This window comes from Natator depressus, chromosome 20, assembly GCF_965152275.1.
Source record: "Natator depressus isolate rNatDep1 chromosome 20, rNatDep2.hap1, whole genome shotgun sequence".
In the NCBI taxonomy this organism is placed as follows: Eukaryota; Metazoa; Chordata; order Testudines; family Cheloniidae; genus Natator; species Natator depressus.
This window is the reverse complement of record NC_134253.1, coordinates 2781458-2800267: the sequence shown is the minus strand read 5'-3', so window position 1 is coordinate 2800267 and position 18810 is coordinate 2781458. Positions and strand designations below refer to the sequence as shown.

Genomic DNA, 18810 nt, shown 5'->3' with positions numbered 1-18810 from the left:
AAACTATTCTTGTATGTAAAGTAAATAAGGTTTTTCAAATGTTTAAGAAGCTTCTTTTAAAATTAAATTAAAATGCAGAGCCCCCCGGACCGGTGGCCAGGACCCGGGCAGTTTGAGTGCCACTGAACATCCGCTTGCGGGCCGCAGGTTGCCTACCCCTGTTCGAATGTTTCCTTGCTTTGTGTGAAGGTCCACCAGCCTGTAGGGGGAAGCAAAAGGCTCAGACTCTAGCACAAGAATGGTCCTTCGGGAGTGTGGAACATTGAGCTTATGGACACCTGCTGTTCGGGTGACCAGATGTCCCGATTTTATAGGGACAGCCCTGATTTTTGGGTCTTTTTCTCACATAGGCACCTATTACCCCCCACCTCCTGTCCCGATTTTTGACACTCGCTGTCTGGTCAGCCTACCTGCTGTCTAAAGTTCAGTTGCAAATTCTAATGTTCAGAGGTTAGAAGATCTCTGAGGGGCCTCATCCCCCGGGGGTGATGCCACGGTGCTCCCTTTAGAGCTCTCAATTGTCTAGTCTGCTCCAGGTTTTAATGACTCCGATGTTACCAACATGAAAGGGACCTGGGGGTCATAGTAGACCACAAGCTAAATCTGAGTCAACAGTGTAACTGTTGCAAAAAAAAGCGAACATCCTTCTGGGCTGTATTAACAGGAGTGTTGTAAGCAAGACACAAGAAGTAATTCTCCCACTCTACTCCGTGCTGGTTAGGCCTCAACTGGAGTATCATGTCCAGTTCTGGGCGCCATATTTCAGGAAGGATATGGACAATTTGGAGAGAGTCCAGAGAAGAGCAACAAAAAGATTAAGGTTCTAGAAAACACGACCTATGAGGGAAGATTGAAAAAATTGGGTTTGTTTAGTCTGGAAGAGAAGACAGAAGGGACATAAGTTTTCAAGTACATAAAAGGTTACAAGGAGGAGGGAGAAGAGTTGTTCTTAACCTGTGAGGCTAGGACAAGAAGCAATGGGCTTAAATTGCAGCAAGGGAGGTTTAGGTTGGATTTTAGGAAAAACTTCCTAACTGTCAGGGTGGTTAAGCACTGGAATAAATTGCCTAGGGAGGTTGTGAGGAGGCTAGACAAACACCTGTCAGGAATGGTCTAGATAATACTTAGTCCTGCCATGAGTGCAGGGGACTAGACTAGATGACCTCTCGAGGTCCCTTCCAGGCCTATGATTCTATGAACATAATCATGAGATTGGCCTAAAAATCATGACCTCTTTATAAAAAGAAATGTCACGTTCTTTTGATCTGCCTTCTGGTTTCTGAGGCTTTAGGTTACACTCGCTTCATGTGTCTCAGCTTTTCTCTGCCACCATGAAGGCTAGGGACTTACTTTTTTCATCCCTGTCTCTCTAGTGATTTTAATTTACAGAGGAGATGCCGTTACCCCCATTTTATAGATGAGCAAACTGAGGCACAGAGAGGAAAGTGCCTTGCCTAAGGTCACCCAGCAAGCCAGTGGCAGGGCCAGGTCTCTTGAGGCCCAGTCCAGTGACCTCTCTTGGGCAACAGCGTTTCTTTGTTGTACGGTGCTAGGTACTGTTCAAAAACAGAGGAAAAAGACAGTCCTTGCGATCTCTTGATTTCAGCACTTGGAGCTTTTGGAAATACCCCCAAAATCACAAGAGTTGGCAACTCCGTGCTCAGCTGGTGGATCTTCCACCACTTCCTTGGATCGGCGGCGGTGGGAAGTTTTTCTTGGCGTTCATCCCTTCTTTACACCCTGTTGTGTAACTCTGAGGGTGGAGTCCCTGCCTGTACTTGCTGTCGGGGTGTTAACATGCATATTGCAGTAGCACCTGCCAGCCTCAGTCAGGCCAGGGCCTCATTGTGCTAGGCATGTACAAAGTAAATGACAATACCTGCCATTTTAAAACGCTGCTTTTCTAGAACTTTAATGGCATTGTCGTGTATGACCACGTAATGAGATGTGTCTTTGATTGCTTCTCTCTCGTTCCCCAGGCCTACAAACAAACCTGTCCTTGTCCAGAAAGTTGAGTGCGGTGCAGAGGGAGGTTTTCAAGACCAGCAGGTGGTGGGAGGGAGCTAATGCCCAGTGAAATCCTAAGTGACATGAAAGGAAAAGGCAGGAGCGGTGAAAATGGGAGTCTTGCCACTGCTTAGTAACGCTTTTCCCCCTGTGCAATAGAAACTGGGCCGTGGAACAACTCATTCAAACTGATTAGCTACACTGCGGAGAATACAGGCAGCAAGGAACATCAGGTAGAGCGGCTAGCTGGAAGCCCCTCATGCAGCGCACAAGCCCTATAGATACTGCTGTTAATCACTGTCTGTCCGTGTAAATCCAAGCAGGCAGAGTTCCGAATCTCCCATGGGAAGCTTCCGGAGGATGCAGGAAGATGGAGCAGAGGGGGCCGGATGCTGTAGCGAAATTTGGGAAGAATACTGGAGTGTGAGGTTCAGGGAGCCGGGCTCGATCGTTTTAATTAAGACTTTAGCGCTTAGAGAGAAGTGATAGGATTTGAAAGAAGCTGAGGACTCCAGTAGGCTGCATTCAGAGGCTGGTAGGTGAGACTAGAAGGAGTAAAACCTGAAAGGATCTCTTCCAGAGTCCCATTTGGTGTGAGGTACAGCTGAGTGAACTATTCTAACCTGCCAGATGTTGCTTTGAGTCTGCAGGGGCATTGATAGGGCTTAATTATCAATTTGACTGGTTGTCTGATAGAATGGCAGCATATTACACCCTTTATGCTGTTGTTAGGGGGATAAGTGTTAGAAATCCAGATGGTTCTAGACTATTCTCAGTGGTAGAAGAGGACAGGACAAGGAGTAATGGTCTCAAGTTGCAGTGGGGGAGGTTTAGGTTGGATATTAGGAAAAACTTTTTCACTAGGAGGGTGGTGAAACACTGGAATGCGTTACCTAGGGAGGTGGTAGAATCTCCTTCCTTAGAAGTTTTTAAGGTCAGGCTTGACAAAGCCCTGGCTGGGATGATTTAATTGGGGATTGGTCCTGTTTTGAGCAGGGGGTTGGACTAGATGACCTCCTGAGGTCCCTTCCAACCCTGATATTCTATGATTCTATGTTCTTTTATTTTTGCCCTGCGGTAAGGTGGTTTGGTGGTTAAAACAAAAAACAGGGAGTCAGAACACTTGCATTCTCTTCCTGCCCTGTGACCGGCTTCCCGGGTTGACCTAGAGCAAGTAACTTCTCCGGGTGCCTCAACTTCCTGAGTTGTAAAATAGGAAGAACACCCACCATACAGGGGCGATTTAGTTGGGGTTGGTCCTGCTTTGAGCAGGGGGTTGAACTAGATGACCTCCTGAGGTCCCTTCCAACCCTGATAGTCTATGATTCTATGATTATCTAGACGATTGCTTCGTTGCCTGGATGTTGCTCTGTTTTGAAAATGCAGCTTTATCCAATGGAAAGGCTAATGAACTCAGCTTCTCTCACTGTTTTGGAAGGAGGGAATCTGTTTCTTTGTTGTTGACTGGAATGTTAAGGCTTTCTAATGAGTCCCCCCTCCCCCCCCCCCCCCGCGCCCTGCTGCAATGTGGGTGCCTGCTTCCTATCTCCCAGACAACTCAGGAGAGCTTATAATTAGACGTGGTGGAATTTGATATATATTTTGATGGATATCCATCTTTTATTCGTAAACGTTTTTAATATTTTTGCTCTATTTACATGTTCACAATTGTGGGAATCTGTAGTGGGTGGCGGGCAGGGTATAATGGTAACGAAAGTTCTCAAGCCCGCATTTTCCTCTGCCTATCGTTAACATTTCCGTGTAGGACGATATTTTTTCATAGGGTTGCATGCGCCCGGTGAAACCGACATTTATGGACATTTGCCGATAAAAATCTGACCTTTCCAAGCCTGTTTTATAATGCTCCCAAAAGACAGGCTGTGGAGGAGGAGCCCTCGTAAATAAGGAGCAAATCGTGTGCATGGCTATTTCCTTCATGAAGGGGGGCTTTGCGCCTTACTTTATGCTGAGGTTTTTGCTTTTACCGTGGGTCATTCTCTAGCCCCCTGGCAAGACTGGGTCTTTCTCTTTATTTTTGGCAAGAGAGCGCATCTCCCACAACTGCCGCTCTCTGCCTAGATGTCCAGGCCTTCCAGGGCTGCCCTCTCCCCGCAGAAGGGGCTCTGCGCCCCAGACCCCCCATGGGGGCCTGGGCCTGTGGAGCAGGGCTCTGGCTCCTGAGGCCTGTGGATCTCAAAGCCCTTTAAAGGGAAGCGGGGAGGGGACCTGCACCCTGGCCCTGGCGGAGCTGTGCAGCAGGTGGACAAATGGGGGGCGGGAGTGCCAGCTGTTGTGACCCCAGACCCACCTGCCCCTGCTAGAGACACACACTCCCCCTTCTCCGGGCACCACCATGGCCCAAGAAAACTACATGTCCCAGCAGCCTCCACTCTCGTTTCCATGGCAATCCTGGGCCGGGGAGCTGTGCCCACACCCCGTAGCAACAGCGGGAGCCATCAGCGCATGCGCCGCGCGTGGGCTGGGGGCAAATTAGGAGACTCGAAAAGGAGGCTAGGCGCGCGCGCGCTGAGACGTTGGGAGACGCGCGTGCGCACTCCGGAGCAGGCTGCCCCGAGCACGCGCGCGTGGAAGGCCGAGAGCCGCGAGGCGGTTGGGGCGCATGCGCTCTGCGTCCGGTCGGGCCCACCTGGGCGCAAAGCGCGCTGAGGGAGCGGGCGCCGGCGCCGGCGCATGCGCGGCGGGGGGTGCGGCGAGAGGCGGGAGCGCGGGGTATTTTGCTGCGTCACCAGCGCCTGGAACAGCCGCCGTTGCCCGAGCGCGCGGTGCATTGTGGGTGCTAGGCCGAGCCCTGAGGAGCCGCCGCCGCCGCTGCTGGCTCACGCTGGTCGGACCCGGTCCCTCTCGCCGCTGCCCGCCCGCCCGCGCCAGAGAGCCCCGAGCCGGGGAGCCGCCTGACCCGGAGCCGACCCTGCCGCCGTCCGCCATGTGAGGGGGGAAGGGGATGAGGGCCGGGGCGGCGCGGCCTGTGGGGGGGGGGAGCTACTCCCCCCGCAGCGGGGAGGGGCCCTGCAAGGCCGCGGCCCTGGCGGGGGCGCTTTTGGGAGGTGATGGGGAGGCGGGTGCGCGGCTTTCGGGGGGGGGCGGCACGTGGGGTGGGGGGGAGGGTGCAGGGCTTTCGGGGGGCACGTGGGTAGGTGGGGGAGGGGGCGCAGGGCTTTTTGGGGTGTGTGGGAGGAGGGCTGTTGGGGGGCCACGTGGGGTAGGTGGGGGGAGAGGAGGAGGGCTGTTGGGGGGCTTGGGGGAGGGCTTTCGGGGGGCCACGTGGGGGAGGAGGGGGGGCTGTAGGGGGGCACGTGGGGTAGGTGGGGTGGAGGAGGAGGAGGTTTGCTTTTGGGGGAGGGCTGTCGGGGGACCACGTGGGGTAGGTGGGGGGAGGGGGAGGGCTGTGGGGGGGCCATGTGGGGTAGGTGGGGGGCTGAGCAGCTCAGCCCTTAGGCTTGGTCACCTGTCTGGGTGTGAGAGAAGGTAATTTGGGGGTGGGAGGCGGGTCCCTACAGCCCAGGGGCTGAGTAGTAAAGCCGGAGGGGCTGGATGTAACCAGCAGCCTTTGTTTTTATTAAGGTGAGGTGTTGTCAGGGTTTCCAGGTTTCCTGTCTCTCCTAGGAGCACCTGAGGTTGTCGCTCAAACCTGTAACTGCCCCCCCCCACCCCCCTTTAAGAATTCAGGGAACGATCAGCTTCTGAGCTATCTTACAGCTTCCCTGTTTGAGGGATTGGCCACTTATATTGTATTTCTGGAGCAACAGCCCTCAATACAGTCCAAAACTAAGTATAAATGGGACACAAGACAGCAGTTTCATTGCTTTCTCTTCCTTGTGGCTTAAGGAATGCAAGCCACTATATTAATTGCTGTTGGCTGTTTAAGTTCTTTAGTGTGTTAATCTTCTTACAAACCACGTTTCTCAAGCAGCAAAATGTGACAGAAACTGAAACAAGAAACTTACTCTGGCAGACCATGAACTAGTAATGGTCGAGGGGAATTGGGAGATAGGACTCTGAATTCTCTTCGTGGCTTGACTTCTGACATGCTTTGTGATCTTGAGCAAGCCACTTCACCTGTATGGCCTTATTTCTCTTTCTGTCTCTCTGTAAAATGGAGACTCGGGAGGGTGTTAAGCCTAAACATTTGTAAAGTGGTACAGGCATTTACATTCCAAAGCAATGTAAAATATTAGGTGTGTGCATGTCATAAAATAACTGAGATCCCAACTACTGTGTTACTCAGAAACTTCCCGAGTTGACTTCAGGTTGTGGCAATTGTATTGTGTCCAGTATAGAATTGCTTAGTTTTGCAGGTCTGCAGCATGGTACCAGACCAGATGATGACTCTCTGGAACAGGGGGTTCTCAAACTGGGGGTTGGGACCCCTCAGGGGGTCACGAGGTGATTACATGGGGGAGGTTGCGAGCTGTCAACCTCCACCCCAAACCCTGCTTTGCCTCCAGCATTTTTAATGGTGTTAAATATATAAACAAGTCTTTTTAATTTATAAGGTGGGGTCGCACTCAGAGGCTTGCTATGTGAAAGGGGTCACCAGTAAAAAGAAGGTTTCAGAGTAACAGCCGTGTTAGTCTATATTCGCAAAAAGAAAAGGAGTATTTGTGGCACCTTAGAAACTAACAAATTTATTTGAACATAAGCTTTCGTGAGCTACAGCATCCGATGAAGTGAGCTGTAGCTTACGAAAGCTTATGCTCAAATAAATTGGTTAGTCTCTAAGGTGCCACAAGTACTCCTTTTCTTTTTTCAGTTAAAAAAAAGTTTGAGAGCCACTGCTCTAGAATACATATACAAGCATCCTCATAACTATTTTAATATATTTTAAATATGCTTATTGCCTTGTTTCTGGGTACACATGTAAAATAACTTTTAATAAAAGCTAGTTTCATTACCTAAAACTGAATCCCACACTCACCAGTGAACCAAAATACGCTTTGCCACTATCAGACCCGCAGGTAAATTCTTGCTCACCAAACGAACTTTGCAGCATGTCAATAAAGTGAACCAACTTGGGCCTTGTTGGGGGAGAATTACACAGTAGAGATCCCTTCACTGAAACCTAGACCCCTATGGCATTCAATACCAGGGAAAGAACAAGATAGCCTGGGGGTTGATTTGAATGGTGGTGGTATATGGGGAAAGATTGTCTTGGTGTCTAGGACCCCAGTCTATTTTAGCACTTCAGTCACTAGCAACCCCTTGAACTGCAAATGCTGCAGGACATCAGTGCCATCTTTGGAGCATTGATTTTAATATAGTCCATGCAATTAACTTTGCTAAGCTGAGGAGTCACTGTATTCTGCACCAGCTGTAACTTCCAGGTGGTTTCCTGTGTAGTCTGTCACTTCCACATTGCATTAATGCAGTGTGTTCTACATCAGACAAGTATGGCTAATTTGGCAGGATTCTAATCAGATGGAAACTAGTGAAGAGGTCACTGTGAAGTAGGAATTAAGATGCAAGATGAAACATAGCACAGTGTGATGTGCTAGTCGCTTAGGTTTAACACACCAATTTACCAGTAGGGCTGAGGTGGTCTTTCATTATTTGAGAACAGTGGCAACCAGAAGTGATTGGCTCTGATCTAATGCACTGTGGTCATAATTGTTAAGTAAATGAAACTGGTTTCCTTGTGTGTTTCATCTAGTGGCAAAGGGCACCAGAATGTAAAATACAGATAACTTGTATGGAGAAGGCTACTTATTGTAAGGGGCCAGAGAACACTACTTTAACTCTGCTAAAGATACCGGTTACTTTCCGGGTATATGACAGTTGTGTGTCACGGTACAAATTGTTTGAAATATTGGACAAACCTAATAGTGCATTTAGGACTTAATGAGACGTTGATGTGATAGAACCATGCCTCATTCCTTGTAGCTCAAGTGACCGCTTGACCAACTAAAAGCAATATTAAATGAACTTTTTCAGCCCTCCTAGATGAAAGGTGGTGGTTCTTGTGAGATGGACTTGGTTACACTGAGGGAAGAGAGGAAAATGGTAGGCTTTCATGATAATGCGTGCAACTGGTGCCCTTGAAAATCCAGATCACATTTCTCCGCTACTAGTCAGGCAACGTGTCGTGGTTAGTGCTGCATAATGGTTGTATAGGTGTGGAGTGACCTTACTGCACAAGTGCACCGTAAAAAATTTAGTCTCTTTTTTTCTTCCAGGAAAATTTAAAATATAGACACAGTACTACCTCATCTGAAATTTCTGCTAGTCGTGCTGGTGCATCTTGCATTACTCTTTGTGTTATGAAATTCTGATTCCTGGCACATCATGTGGGGGCCTAAATTAAGGTTGCCATCGAACTTAGCTTAATTTTTAAACACTGACCAGCAGATAGCCATCCAGATCAAGACTTCCAGGTCAGTTTAACCTGACTGCAGCAAGCCATTTTGGGGGGAGAAGAGTATGTAAATCTAAAAAGAGATAAGAAAAGGAGTACTTGTGGCACCTTAGAGACTAACAAATTTATTTGAGCATTTGAGTCTCTAAGGTGCCACAAGTACGCCTTTTCTTTTTGCAGATACAGACTAGCACGGCTGCTACTCTAAAACGAGATAATTCAAACTTTAAACATAGGTCTAGTGTATTTCCTCTTGCTACTATCACCTACTATCACGTGGCTTAAGGAATTGGGAAGGGAACCCCCATTTAATTCTAGGGGTAATCTTTTAAGCAGACTTTTAGGAAATACTGTATAGTGGTGCAGTACCTTATTCCTGTAAGACCCAGTTAATCTTGGCAAAGATGCTGAGGGCATGGCTTGTTTCTTCCAATGTGTAGCTATTATATATGCATATAACTCTTAGAAGGCTGCTGGTATCTCCTCTGACACTGAAAATGCTTGCTAAATGTTAATAGTGCTCAACAAAACTCTTGCATTAGAAGAGAGATCACTGTCCCTTCTCTTTTTGATGTAACAACTCTGGGTGATAACTGATGTATCGAGTTCCATGGAGTTGGATTTTCATATTCTCACCAGCAGATTGGGAGATGGCTAACGTACATAGCATCCAAGGGCAGCAAGTCTGATGCCTGGGCTAGGCAAATAAAAGCAGGGCACGCTTACCCTTGTCCTTTTTTTCACTACATGCCTTTAAGCCTTAGCAGGGTGAGGCTTTTGTCAAATAAGGAATTAAAAATATTGAACTGGGGGAATAACCACTCTTTTATCACTAAATTTACCCAGCATGGGTCCGCACAAATATGAAAGGAAACTTCTTGCCTTACGTGCTATTTCTCAAATGTGTCACTAGAAGGAAGTTAGTCTTTCACCCAGTGGGTTGGAGTGGTTTGCTTGAATTCAAACAACCCATCCAGGAGTGGATTCTTTTTTCACATTTGAAGATCGCTGTTTGTGGTGGAGGGAACTTTTTAATTTCTACATGGGCATTATTGGGTTATGCTCGGTCCCAGAAAGATAGAACCAGACCTTAATGGAAACACTTTTTTTTTCCTGTGGAGCATAGGAAAACATAATTGTGAACCCAGTCAGTTGTCTTTGCTATCAGATCAGTCTTCGTAAAGCTGGTGCAAGAATTGCCAATAAAGTGGGTCTCTTCTGTGGTAGCAACTATTTGTGTATGGAGAGAAGCTGTCTTTGAAATTCTCAGAATACTATCCCAAAGTTTGCATTTTCCCATATTGAGTTCTCCATCACCACCACCATATAAGAACGGCCATACTGGGTCAGACCAAAGGTCCATCCAGCCCAGTATCCTGTCTACTGACAGTGGCCAATGCCAGGTGCCCCAGAGGGAGTGAACCTAACAGGTAATGATCAAGTGATCTCTCTCCTGCCATCTGTCTCTGCTCTCTGACAAACAGAGGCTAGGGACACCATTCCTTACCCATCCTGGCTAATAGCCATTAATGGACTTAACCGCCATGAATTTATCCAGTTCTCTTTTAAACCCTGTTATAGTCCTAGCCTTCACAACCTCCTCAGGCAAGGAGTTCCACAGGTTGACTGTGCACTGAGTGAAGAAGAACTTCCTTTTATTTGTTTTAAACCTGCTGCCCATTAATTTCATTTGGTGGCCCCTAGTTCTTATATTATGGGAACAAGTAAATAACTTTTCCTTATTCACTTTCTCCACACCACTCATGATTTTATAGACCTCTCTCATATCCCCCCTTAGTCTTCTCTTTTCCAGGCTGAAAAGTCCTAGCCTCTTTAATCTCTCCTCTGCCTAATGCTTCAAAATCAGTGTGATTGTGAATCAGATTTTGTGCTTTTTAATAAGAGAGACACTTGAAAAAGGTTTTGATTAAAACCATGGCCACTAAAATAAGTCTGCTCACTTAGCAACATAAAATCCTTGTGCTACTGGAATACTCTCAAACGAAACGTTATACTGTGTTTTCAGATTTAACCTCTCAAGTAAGACATCACAAACTAAAAGTTCAACAAAAATAAAATAAATAGTTTCCGTTTTACAAACATTTTCTTTCCTTCAAGCTTCTTATCCTTGGTTCCTAGTATAATCAGAGTAGTGCTTGAATAATTTTAGGTAGACTCTGCTGCAGTAACTGGACAGAAGCATACTAGAGCTATATGTTCAGAACAGCTCTTTACTCTTTCTGGCAAGAGTGAAATTAAACACCGAAACACTGCCTTTAGTGTGCTGGGAAAACCATCCGACACTAACCCTGAAAATTCTGTTCATAAAATAAACTTACAGAACCTGCTGAACATTGCATTATAAGATGGATGGAGAAAATCCCTTGCCAAATGTGTAATGGTGCATGTAAATGTGCTTGGCTATTGGTTTTGTGTCAAACATTGCAGAATACTTCATGCTTGACTCAGTCAATTGAGAGTCTGAGTCAGAATCTTCTCAGAAGCTTTACCTTTCAAAAGTGTAGCAGTGGTTTGTTGAAATGGTCTGAGAACTTGTCCTTGTATTAAGATTCTCTTTTTGGCAGGTTATTGCAATGCTTTAACATGGAGGGTTGGACTGCAGAGCACCTTGTTCTCAATCCCTCCATGTAATGGCAGGAAAAAGCTAATGTCCCACACATTCTTTACATGTGTTGTATATACAAAGTGCAAATACCCATTCTTTCAGATGCAACTGAACGCTCTAGACTTCTGTGGTATTAATAATTAACTGTTAGCTAGTATATTGAGGTAGTCAAAATTTATTAAAGAATAAAACCTTGAGACCACTTCTTTAAAAGTTTCTGATATAGGAACGATTTACTGAACTCATGAGCAGGACTGTATTTGTGTTCCAGCATTGTGGTTCTCTGTATCTGAGATCTGCCCTTTAACATTATAAATGGGTTACTACTGTCCTACCTCCCAGGTCTCTGGAGGAAGGTATCCCAAACTCCATTGCACTTTGTGAAAAATGCTTCCTGTCTTGTGATCATGACAACAGCAGCTTATGCAAGGGGGGATGACTAGTCTTTCCTCCAGAATGCAGAAATTCAGTTATCCAGCCTGGCTTGCGTGTCAGCTGTACTGATCTGTCAAGTTTTGCTGGGAAGTACACAACTGGGTATACTGAAGCATGTTAACTCTACCTGTCAGATGAGTACACTGACACTTAACACTGTCCTACTTCTAGGAGAAATGGTACTCCAACTTGCGCCTGCTTGTAGTGTTAGCAAGTTGTGGGGAAGACAAAGGATTTCCACTCTTGTTCTGTGGTACTGAGACATGTGGAAGGTGCTTGCTTGTGCAGTTATCTTTAGTGACCCTAGTGAGTCCCGTTCTCCTCCCCCCACCCTGCCCTACAGTTAAGGTGTGGTTCTATTTGTCAGTGTAACCAGGACTTAGGCATGGCTAACACTTGGCTAAGGCCTTGGATTCAGATGGGAACAACCACATCCTGCTGCAAAACAGAACCTGTCTCTTTTGTAACACCATTGAACTTGTAGTGCAGGTGGAACCAAAAAGTGCCATTAAATCATACTCACTCAGTTCTTTTAAAGGTACTGAGATCAAATCTACCCACTTCCTGCTTAATATAAAACCAACTAGTGATAACTTCAGTATAAGGCAATTTTCAAGTCTTGTCTGTTCCTCCAACACTAGACACGTACAAGGAATTCTTTTAGAGCTGGTGTTAAAAATAACCTATAGAGGCTAGGCAACTGAACTTTTAGGGATCTCAAAACCTTGACAGCAAAGCTAATAAATTGATTTGTATAAAGTCTGTCACCCTGAAAGAATGCTGTGTCCTTTACTAGCTTTGCTTCCTGGGCACCTAAATACAGCCACCTATGCGGTGTGGTTTCCATTCTGCAGCAAAAGCATCGATTGCTCTAGAGGAGGGGAAACGAAGCTATGGAGGGAAATGAGGAGTAAGAATCTAATTACCCAGGTCAGAATTTGTCCAGGACACTGATACTGCTGTTTGTACCACAAGTGACACATTATCTCAATGGACCTTGTGTGGTCAGGGCTTCAGCTTTACATCTTATCCAAAAATTAAAAGATCTGATTTGTATTATTCTGGGGGGTTGGTTTACTGCCTACTGAATTGTGAAGCGCATATACTGTTGCACGTGTGTTCTTCTGAGGCCTCCATAAAGGACTGAGCAAGTCTTTTTATCCTACTTAGGCTGAGATCTGACATCGTCAACTCAAAATGGTACAGTTCCTGGAGACTTGTCATGGATGTCCCTGTTGTATTTTCCTTAGTTTAACTTGTAATTACATGGCTCCTGCCCGCTCTCTGCTTTTGTAATACAGTAGTTTGGAGCGGAGGGATAGCAGCTTTTGTGGGGAGGTTTTATAAATAAAGTGAAGTGTATTTCTAACTCCTAATAAATCTCAGCACTTCTAAATAGCAGAAAAAATCTCATTGCTAAGTCTGAAAGACTACTCCCCTTAAAACTGCCTGTCTAGGTCCTGTTTACAAACCTGTGCGCTTGCTGGCCATTTCTAATGGCATTCAAATGCAAATTAAACTGAGCTTACTCTTTCTTACCAGCTCATCTTCAGGAACTTGAGTCTTCTGATTACTTTTCTATTTCATAGAGTTTTTAACTAGAGAACTTGCTTCAAAACAGGTATATATTGAGTCTGGCTAAATAGGAACCACTCGTGTTCTGCTACTCCAGTACCTTTGAGCTCTTGCTATCAGACAAGAGGCCTGATTGCCTTAAGTGTATGATCTCTTCATTCCATTTCATGAGCTGTGATAACTTTTAAGCATTCAAGGAGTGTTACCACTTTGCAATGCATTTGGGGGATTAAACACTGAGTAATTTTCTATTCTCTCTCCAGCTTCTGTCTACTTTTCAACCTAAGCTCCATTTGGGCTGCTACTCGTATTGTACTAAGCTGCTTATTGCAGTGTATCTCATAACTGCAAAGGCTACTTTCTCTTGCTGATGAAAGTCGCTTTAATTGCAGTGAAAACTAGACAGATTCTATTAAAGCTGTTTGGAAGAGGGAAGTGTGCATAAAGTGGCGATGTCCACCCTTGAATGTACTAGCAGAATAGGACAGCTGAGCTTTGGTACGCTCTATCTTAAAGAGAAATTATTTCTTAATTTTTTTAAACAGAGACTTAATTAAATGGCACAAGTTTTCAGTTTTGATCTAATTCTCCTAAATGGTCTGTTTTTAGGCAGCCTGCTTCTGCGAAGTGGTATGACCGAAGGGACTACGTCTTTATTGAATTTTGCGTTGAAGACAGTAAAGATGTTAACGTAAATTTTGAAAAATCCAAACTTACATTCAGGTAAATAACTGAGATCATTGTGAAGTGGAAGAGAAATTTCACTATCTAAACGCTGACCTGACCCTTTTTCTAACTAAATAGCTAGTACCTTTATTTTATTTCAACTGTGTTTGCTTTGGGACTTTTCAGTCCAGCTACATAACTAGCTTAATTCTTTTCTCTTACAGTTGTCTTGGTGGAAGTGATAACTTTAAGCATTTAAATGAAATCGATCTTTTTAATTATATTGATCCAAATGTAAGTATTTTCTGAACGTTTGTCCTCTGTACCCTTAATAATTGTACAAGAAAAGGACTCTAAACATGTGAGGTACTTGGATACTATGGATAATGAGCCCCATTAGGAACTTAACATACTTAAAAAAATTGTCTGAGAAAGGGATTTCTGGTCATTCCTTTCTGCTACTTGAAGAGTGGCATGTCAAAGTCTGCTCCTGAGTACGTACTTATTGCACTTCTTCTGTGTGCTTCTCACCACTCTTCTTGCACGTCCTTTCTTAGCTCTCCTTGCTTTATTCTTGTCCATCTTTCTCAAGGGACCAAAAACAAACACAATCAGCATCATTGCGCCTGTTAGAGCAGGTATATTTACTAGCTTGTAAAATGTTCCTGTGCAGGAGTGTGGGGTTTCAGTCTCGGATGGATAATGACTTTTTGCAGTCCTGTCCTCAGTTTGAATCCTGGGCCCAAAATTGGGGGAAGGGATTATTTTAGTACATGCTAGATCACAGTGCAATGTTCTATAGACACTCCAGTAGACTTTGGTGATCTATTCAAGCATTCATTGTAAAGAGTTTTCATGCCATGTGACAGGAGGCAGCTACTGTATATACTTTATTCATCCTCTCAAGCATAACTGAGCGATGACCTCTCAAATGGGTGGGTGAATGCTAGATGTATACATTTTACTGAAGTTGCTCCTATCTCCTGACTCTACCATGTTAATAGGACAATTCTTTCATTCCAGGAATCCAAGCATAAAAGAACAGACAGATCTATCTTGTGTTGTTTAAGAAAAGGAGAATCTGGCCAGTCATGGCCAAGGTTAACAAAAGAGAAGGCAAAGGTACACTTCTATTCTGTGGGGGCTTGGGGTGTATGGTTATACTCATGGAAGCAGTGGTCACTGCCACTCAAATTATGGAGAGTCCATATGTCATGCCAAATGATGAATGGGTTAAGTATTTACTGTGTCGTTCAGCCTCTCTCCAAACAAAATGGCAGCTCTTGAAGAACCTGCCTACATTTTCCTAATGTGAGGGAAGACTTTTCCTGCCTATTTCCTCTACCCCCAACACAGCCCTAGAACAAATATTTCTCCCTCAAGGAGATAACTGTTTGTATTCCTGTGTAGCTCAACTGGCTCAGTGTGGATTTCAACAACTGGAAAGACTGGGAAGATGATTCAGATGAAGACCTGTCCAATTTTGATCGCTTCTCTGAGGTGAGGGAAGAGGAGAACCCAAAGGCCTGGGTTTCATTTTGGGGTTTTGGCTGCAAGCAATAGCTGGTAGCTAGGCAATCAGACCGCTTTAGTTGTCTTAACAGACCAAGTGGCTCCTTGGCCATCAGTACCAATGCAAACTCATTCCACATTAAACTCCAGCTGTTGCCAGCACCAAATGGGTGACTTGGCAGGTTCCTACTAAAGCAAATCAATTTTAGAATTGTAGCAACTTCATACATAATATATAAAAACAACACTTCACTGGCTGCTTCTTCTGTATGTTTAATCTTTCCTTATGATGATCTCTTAATTGCACTTTGAAGAACCAGGCTTAGTGCCAAGGGAGGCCTGCACAGCACTCAGAAGCAGTAGACCAAGTGCACATAGGTGGTGCTAGAAGGCATGTCTTCTCCAGAGCAGAGACCACCAGTTCTGAGCTGTGCAACAAATTGTGTGGGTGTGGCTGTGGGCTCTGATAAGATTACCAGATTTATTTGTGCTTGTGACCAAACCTATACTTAACGTGCCTCTTCAGAGGTAGAGGACAGCTAATGCATTAATTTGACTTTCCATCAGATTGAGATGCAGTTAATTTTAAAATAATATTTTGAATCTTGCGTTTTATACTAATTGAGCTACTCTGCATTCTTTCTTGGGCTCTTCCCATGAAATATTCTTAATGAAGATGCAGTAACTACTGCACTTGTGTAGAAGGGTTTTACAGAAAGCACAGTGGAGACTGATCAAGTGGAACAGGGCTCTGTGATAATTGGGACTGTTTTTAGACTTGGAATGCAGTATTCCTTGGGTTTTACAGAGAATGAGAAAACGTCAGTGAGGCAAAGTCTCTAATTTAACACTAGTTCCCTTTATAACAGATGATGAACAACATGGGTGGAGATGAAGATGTAGATTTGCCAGAAGTAGATGGAGCAGATGATGTAAGTAGTTTATGGGGAACATCAGATTTGGGAAAACCTACTTTTGTGTCCTCTGCAATGACCTCAAATGGTAGTGGCTTTACCACCACAGCTGTTGTGCTTGAACAAACCTTCAGCTGTGGTTCTTGGTAATTCTGCCTTGAAGCATGTAGGGTGTACCAGAGGTATAGAGTCCTTCCTGGAGGTCGTCACAGTAAATCTGATCAAAAGTATGTCTTAAACATCCTCAGTTTAGTGGTGGTGTTTACTGAGCTAGTGTCAGGGCAGAAGGAGCAGCTTCAGGAACAGCTTGACTTATTTGCTAACTTTTTTTTCTTCTTTCTCCAGGATTCACCAGACAGTGATGATGAAAGTAAGTTATTTTAGCGTGCAAATTTTTTTCTGAGCACTAGTCTTGCATAAGCTTTGTTTCATCCAAAGTAGGACAGTCTTGTGGAGAGCTTGCCAGCACTAAGCTTTGTGCTGCATGTCGACACAAGTCACTGTGTTCTAGTTAACCTGCAGTGTGTACTCAATACAGGTCTAACTCTTACATCTGTCATCTAGGCAATGTGGTCTAACAGACTGTCGAATACAGAGTCATAAACTTTCCCAGGAGTTGCAAGCATCACTTTTTAACTTTGCAGATTGCTGCAGTCCCAACAACAATTGTTGAGGCTAGAGACTAATTTGCATCTCCTACATGGTGCTATGTATGTGCTAATTGACTGACCTCTTGTATTTCATGCAGCGGTTAGAGGACTCGTTCTCAAGTTGCTCACGTATTTGAGAACCTAACTTGTCTTTTCACCAGTGGACAAAGTAGCAGAAGCATTCTTAGAAAAGTCTGCTGCATGCTCCTTAGACTGGTGCGGGGATCGTGTCTGTACAGCCCCTAGTGCAACGGTTTGTAGGTGATCTGTGTTCAAAACAAAACCCAAACACTAACGCGCCACCTTTATCCTCAGAAATGCCAGATCTGGAGTAAGGAGAACTGTCGTCTTCAGGGTTTGGGGAAAGAACTTCATCACAACATTTCATAACCGAAGAATTCCTGAGTTGATCGCTCTAAAGGCAGATACTGCATCCTTTAACCCATGTTCAATCTGTTTTAAATGGTTTCACTGATGGTTGGTGTGTACCATTGTTCAGGGCAGTCTTAAGCCACATGAGGCAATAATGTTATGCAGGAAAGTTATTTTTCCAGACTTCCAAAAAACAATTGAGGTGTAGGCAATCGCTACAAAATCAGTTGCAATAAAAAGGGCTTAAAGCCTCCTTGCCTCCTCATAAGACATAATTACAATGGGAAGATTCTCAATTTACAGGAAGTGGTAAATTAGCATTTTCCCCCTCACAGTGTGGACTGCAGATCATCTAAAATTTCAGATTTTTATACCTGGAACTCAACTGACTGAAACAATGTTTTAATTGGCTTACAAAATTAAACTGGTAACACGCTATACCTCTGCGGTGTCTTCAGGTGTATTCCACTAATGTTTTAATAAAAAGGAAAAACAAATTGCTTCACTTTGTTGTATTTAATCACTAGTTAATGTTCGAGATGTATCCTAGCTAAAACTAGTGACCCCCTAACTTAAATGGGTGAAGCCTGTACATTTGGTATTGTTTGACCCTCAAGCTTTTACATCTCTTAGTACAGAGGGGTGAAAGTGGCTGGCTGTACATTGTTGCTTGTCAATCTGTACATTTAGACCAAATTGTATTTGCACTGTTGGTATGGAAACAAGTGACAAAACATTAATACACTATTGGGTTTCTGTTTCGTTTATTTTGACCAGCTTATTACAAAACTGAAAAACCTCAATCTGTGTTAAGAGCAGAGGGGATTTTTTTTTTAAATGTCTACATTCTTTCTAATAAACTGTTGAAGACTCCATGGCTGTCCTTTGAACTGTCTGGTTGACTGTAACTTCATGTATTCTTACTATTTGCTGGAATGGATTTTTTTTAGTTGGATTATTAGTGTGGGATTATTTCAGCTGTTCGAAGGAGGCAAGTTGTAATGTTCCCAGCAAACCTTCAGAAAAGTGGATCTGTAATTGAAAATTGTAGGTACACTTTGACAACAGTTTAAAAAGAAGTGTTGTGATTTGACTAAAATAAAACAATGTTTTGTCCTCCTCCTAAATCTTTGAGCTTTTGCATTTTGGCACTTTTAGTTCCCCCAAATGGCCCTTGGGCTTTGTCAGGCTGCTGGGTGCATTGGTTCATGATTTCATGATGTTCTACGTCTGGACTCCCAAGTGCAAAGCTTCACACAGGTACAGCTGAAGTGTGCTGCTCCTGATGCAAACAGGCTCTCAAGGATTATTTCCGTATTCTAGTGCCTGTGGTACTACCTGCCCTAGCCTTGTGGCCACGCACATTTGCGTGTTCCATAACTCTAGCCTGGTCTCCTGTCAGTACATCTCTTTATGAACAGTCAGTTAACTCACCATGACTAGGGTTGGGTCTCCATGAAGATTGCGCCTTCTGCTGAACAGTCTTGCCATGAGTTGGTCCCTGCATGCAGAGACCGAAACCTGCAAACGGTTAGCCTTTCTCACGCTCCAGGTATGGGAATTAGGGAATGGTCTGGTGTTGCTAAGTCCACACGTCTTTTAGTTTAGAATCAAAAAAGCACTTTTGTCTTTTGAGCAGTTTCTCTTCTCTGCAGCAGGAGGCTCCTGCTTTGTACTGTTCCT

General features: G+C 44.6%; 1 protein-coding gene across 1 annotated transcript; it reads left to right on the top strand.

Moving 5' to 3' along the window:
- Positions 1-4704: 4704 nt before the first annotated feature.
- On the top strand, positions 4705-18171 carry PTGES3 (prostaglandin E synthase 3). The gene is made up of 8 exons (XM_074935071.1): positions 4705-4953; positions 13623-13736; positions 13904-13973; positions 14703-14801; positions 15090-15179; positions 16061-16123; positions 16451-16475; positions 17071-18171. Coding segments are annotated over exons 1-8 (483 nt in total). The 5' UTR covers positions 4705-4951; the 3' UTR covers positions 17091-18171.
- Positions 18172-18810: the final 639 nt, after the last annotated feature.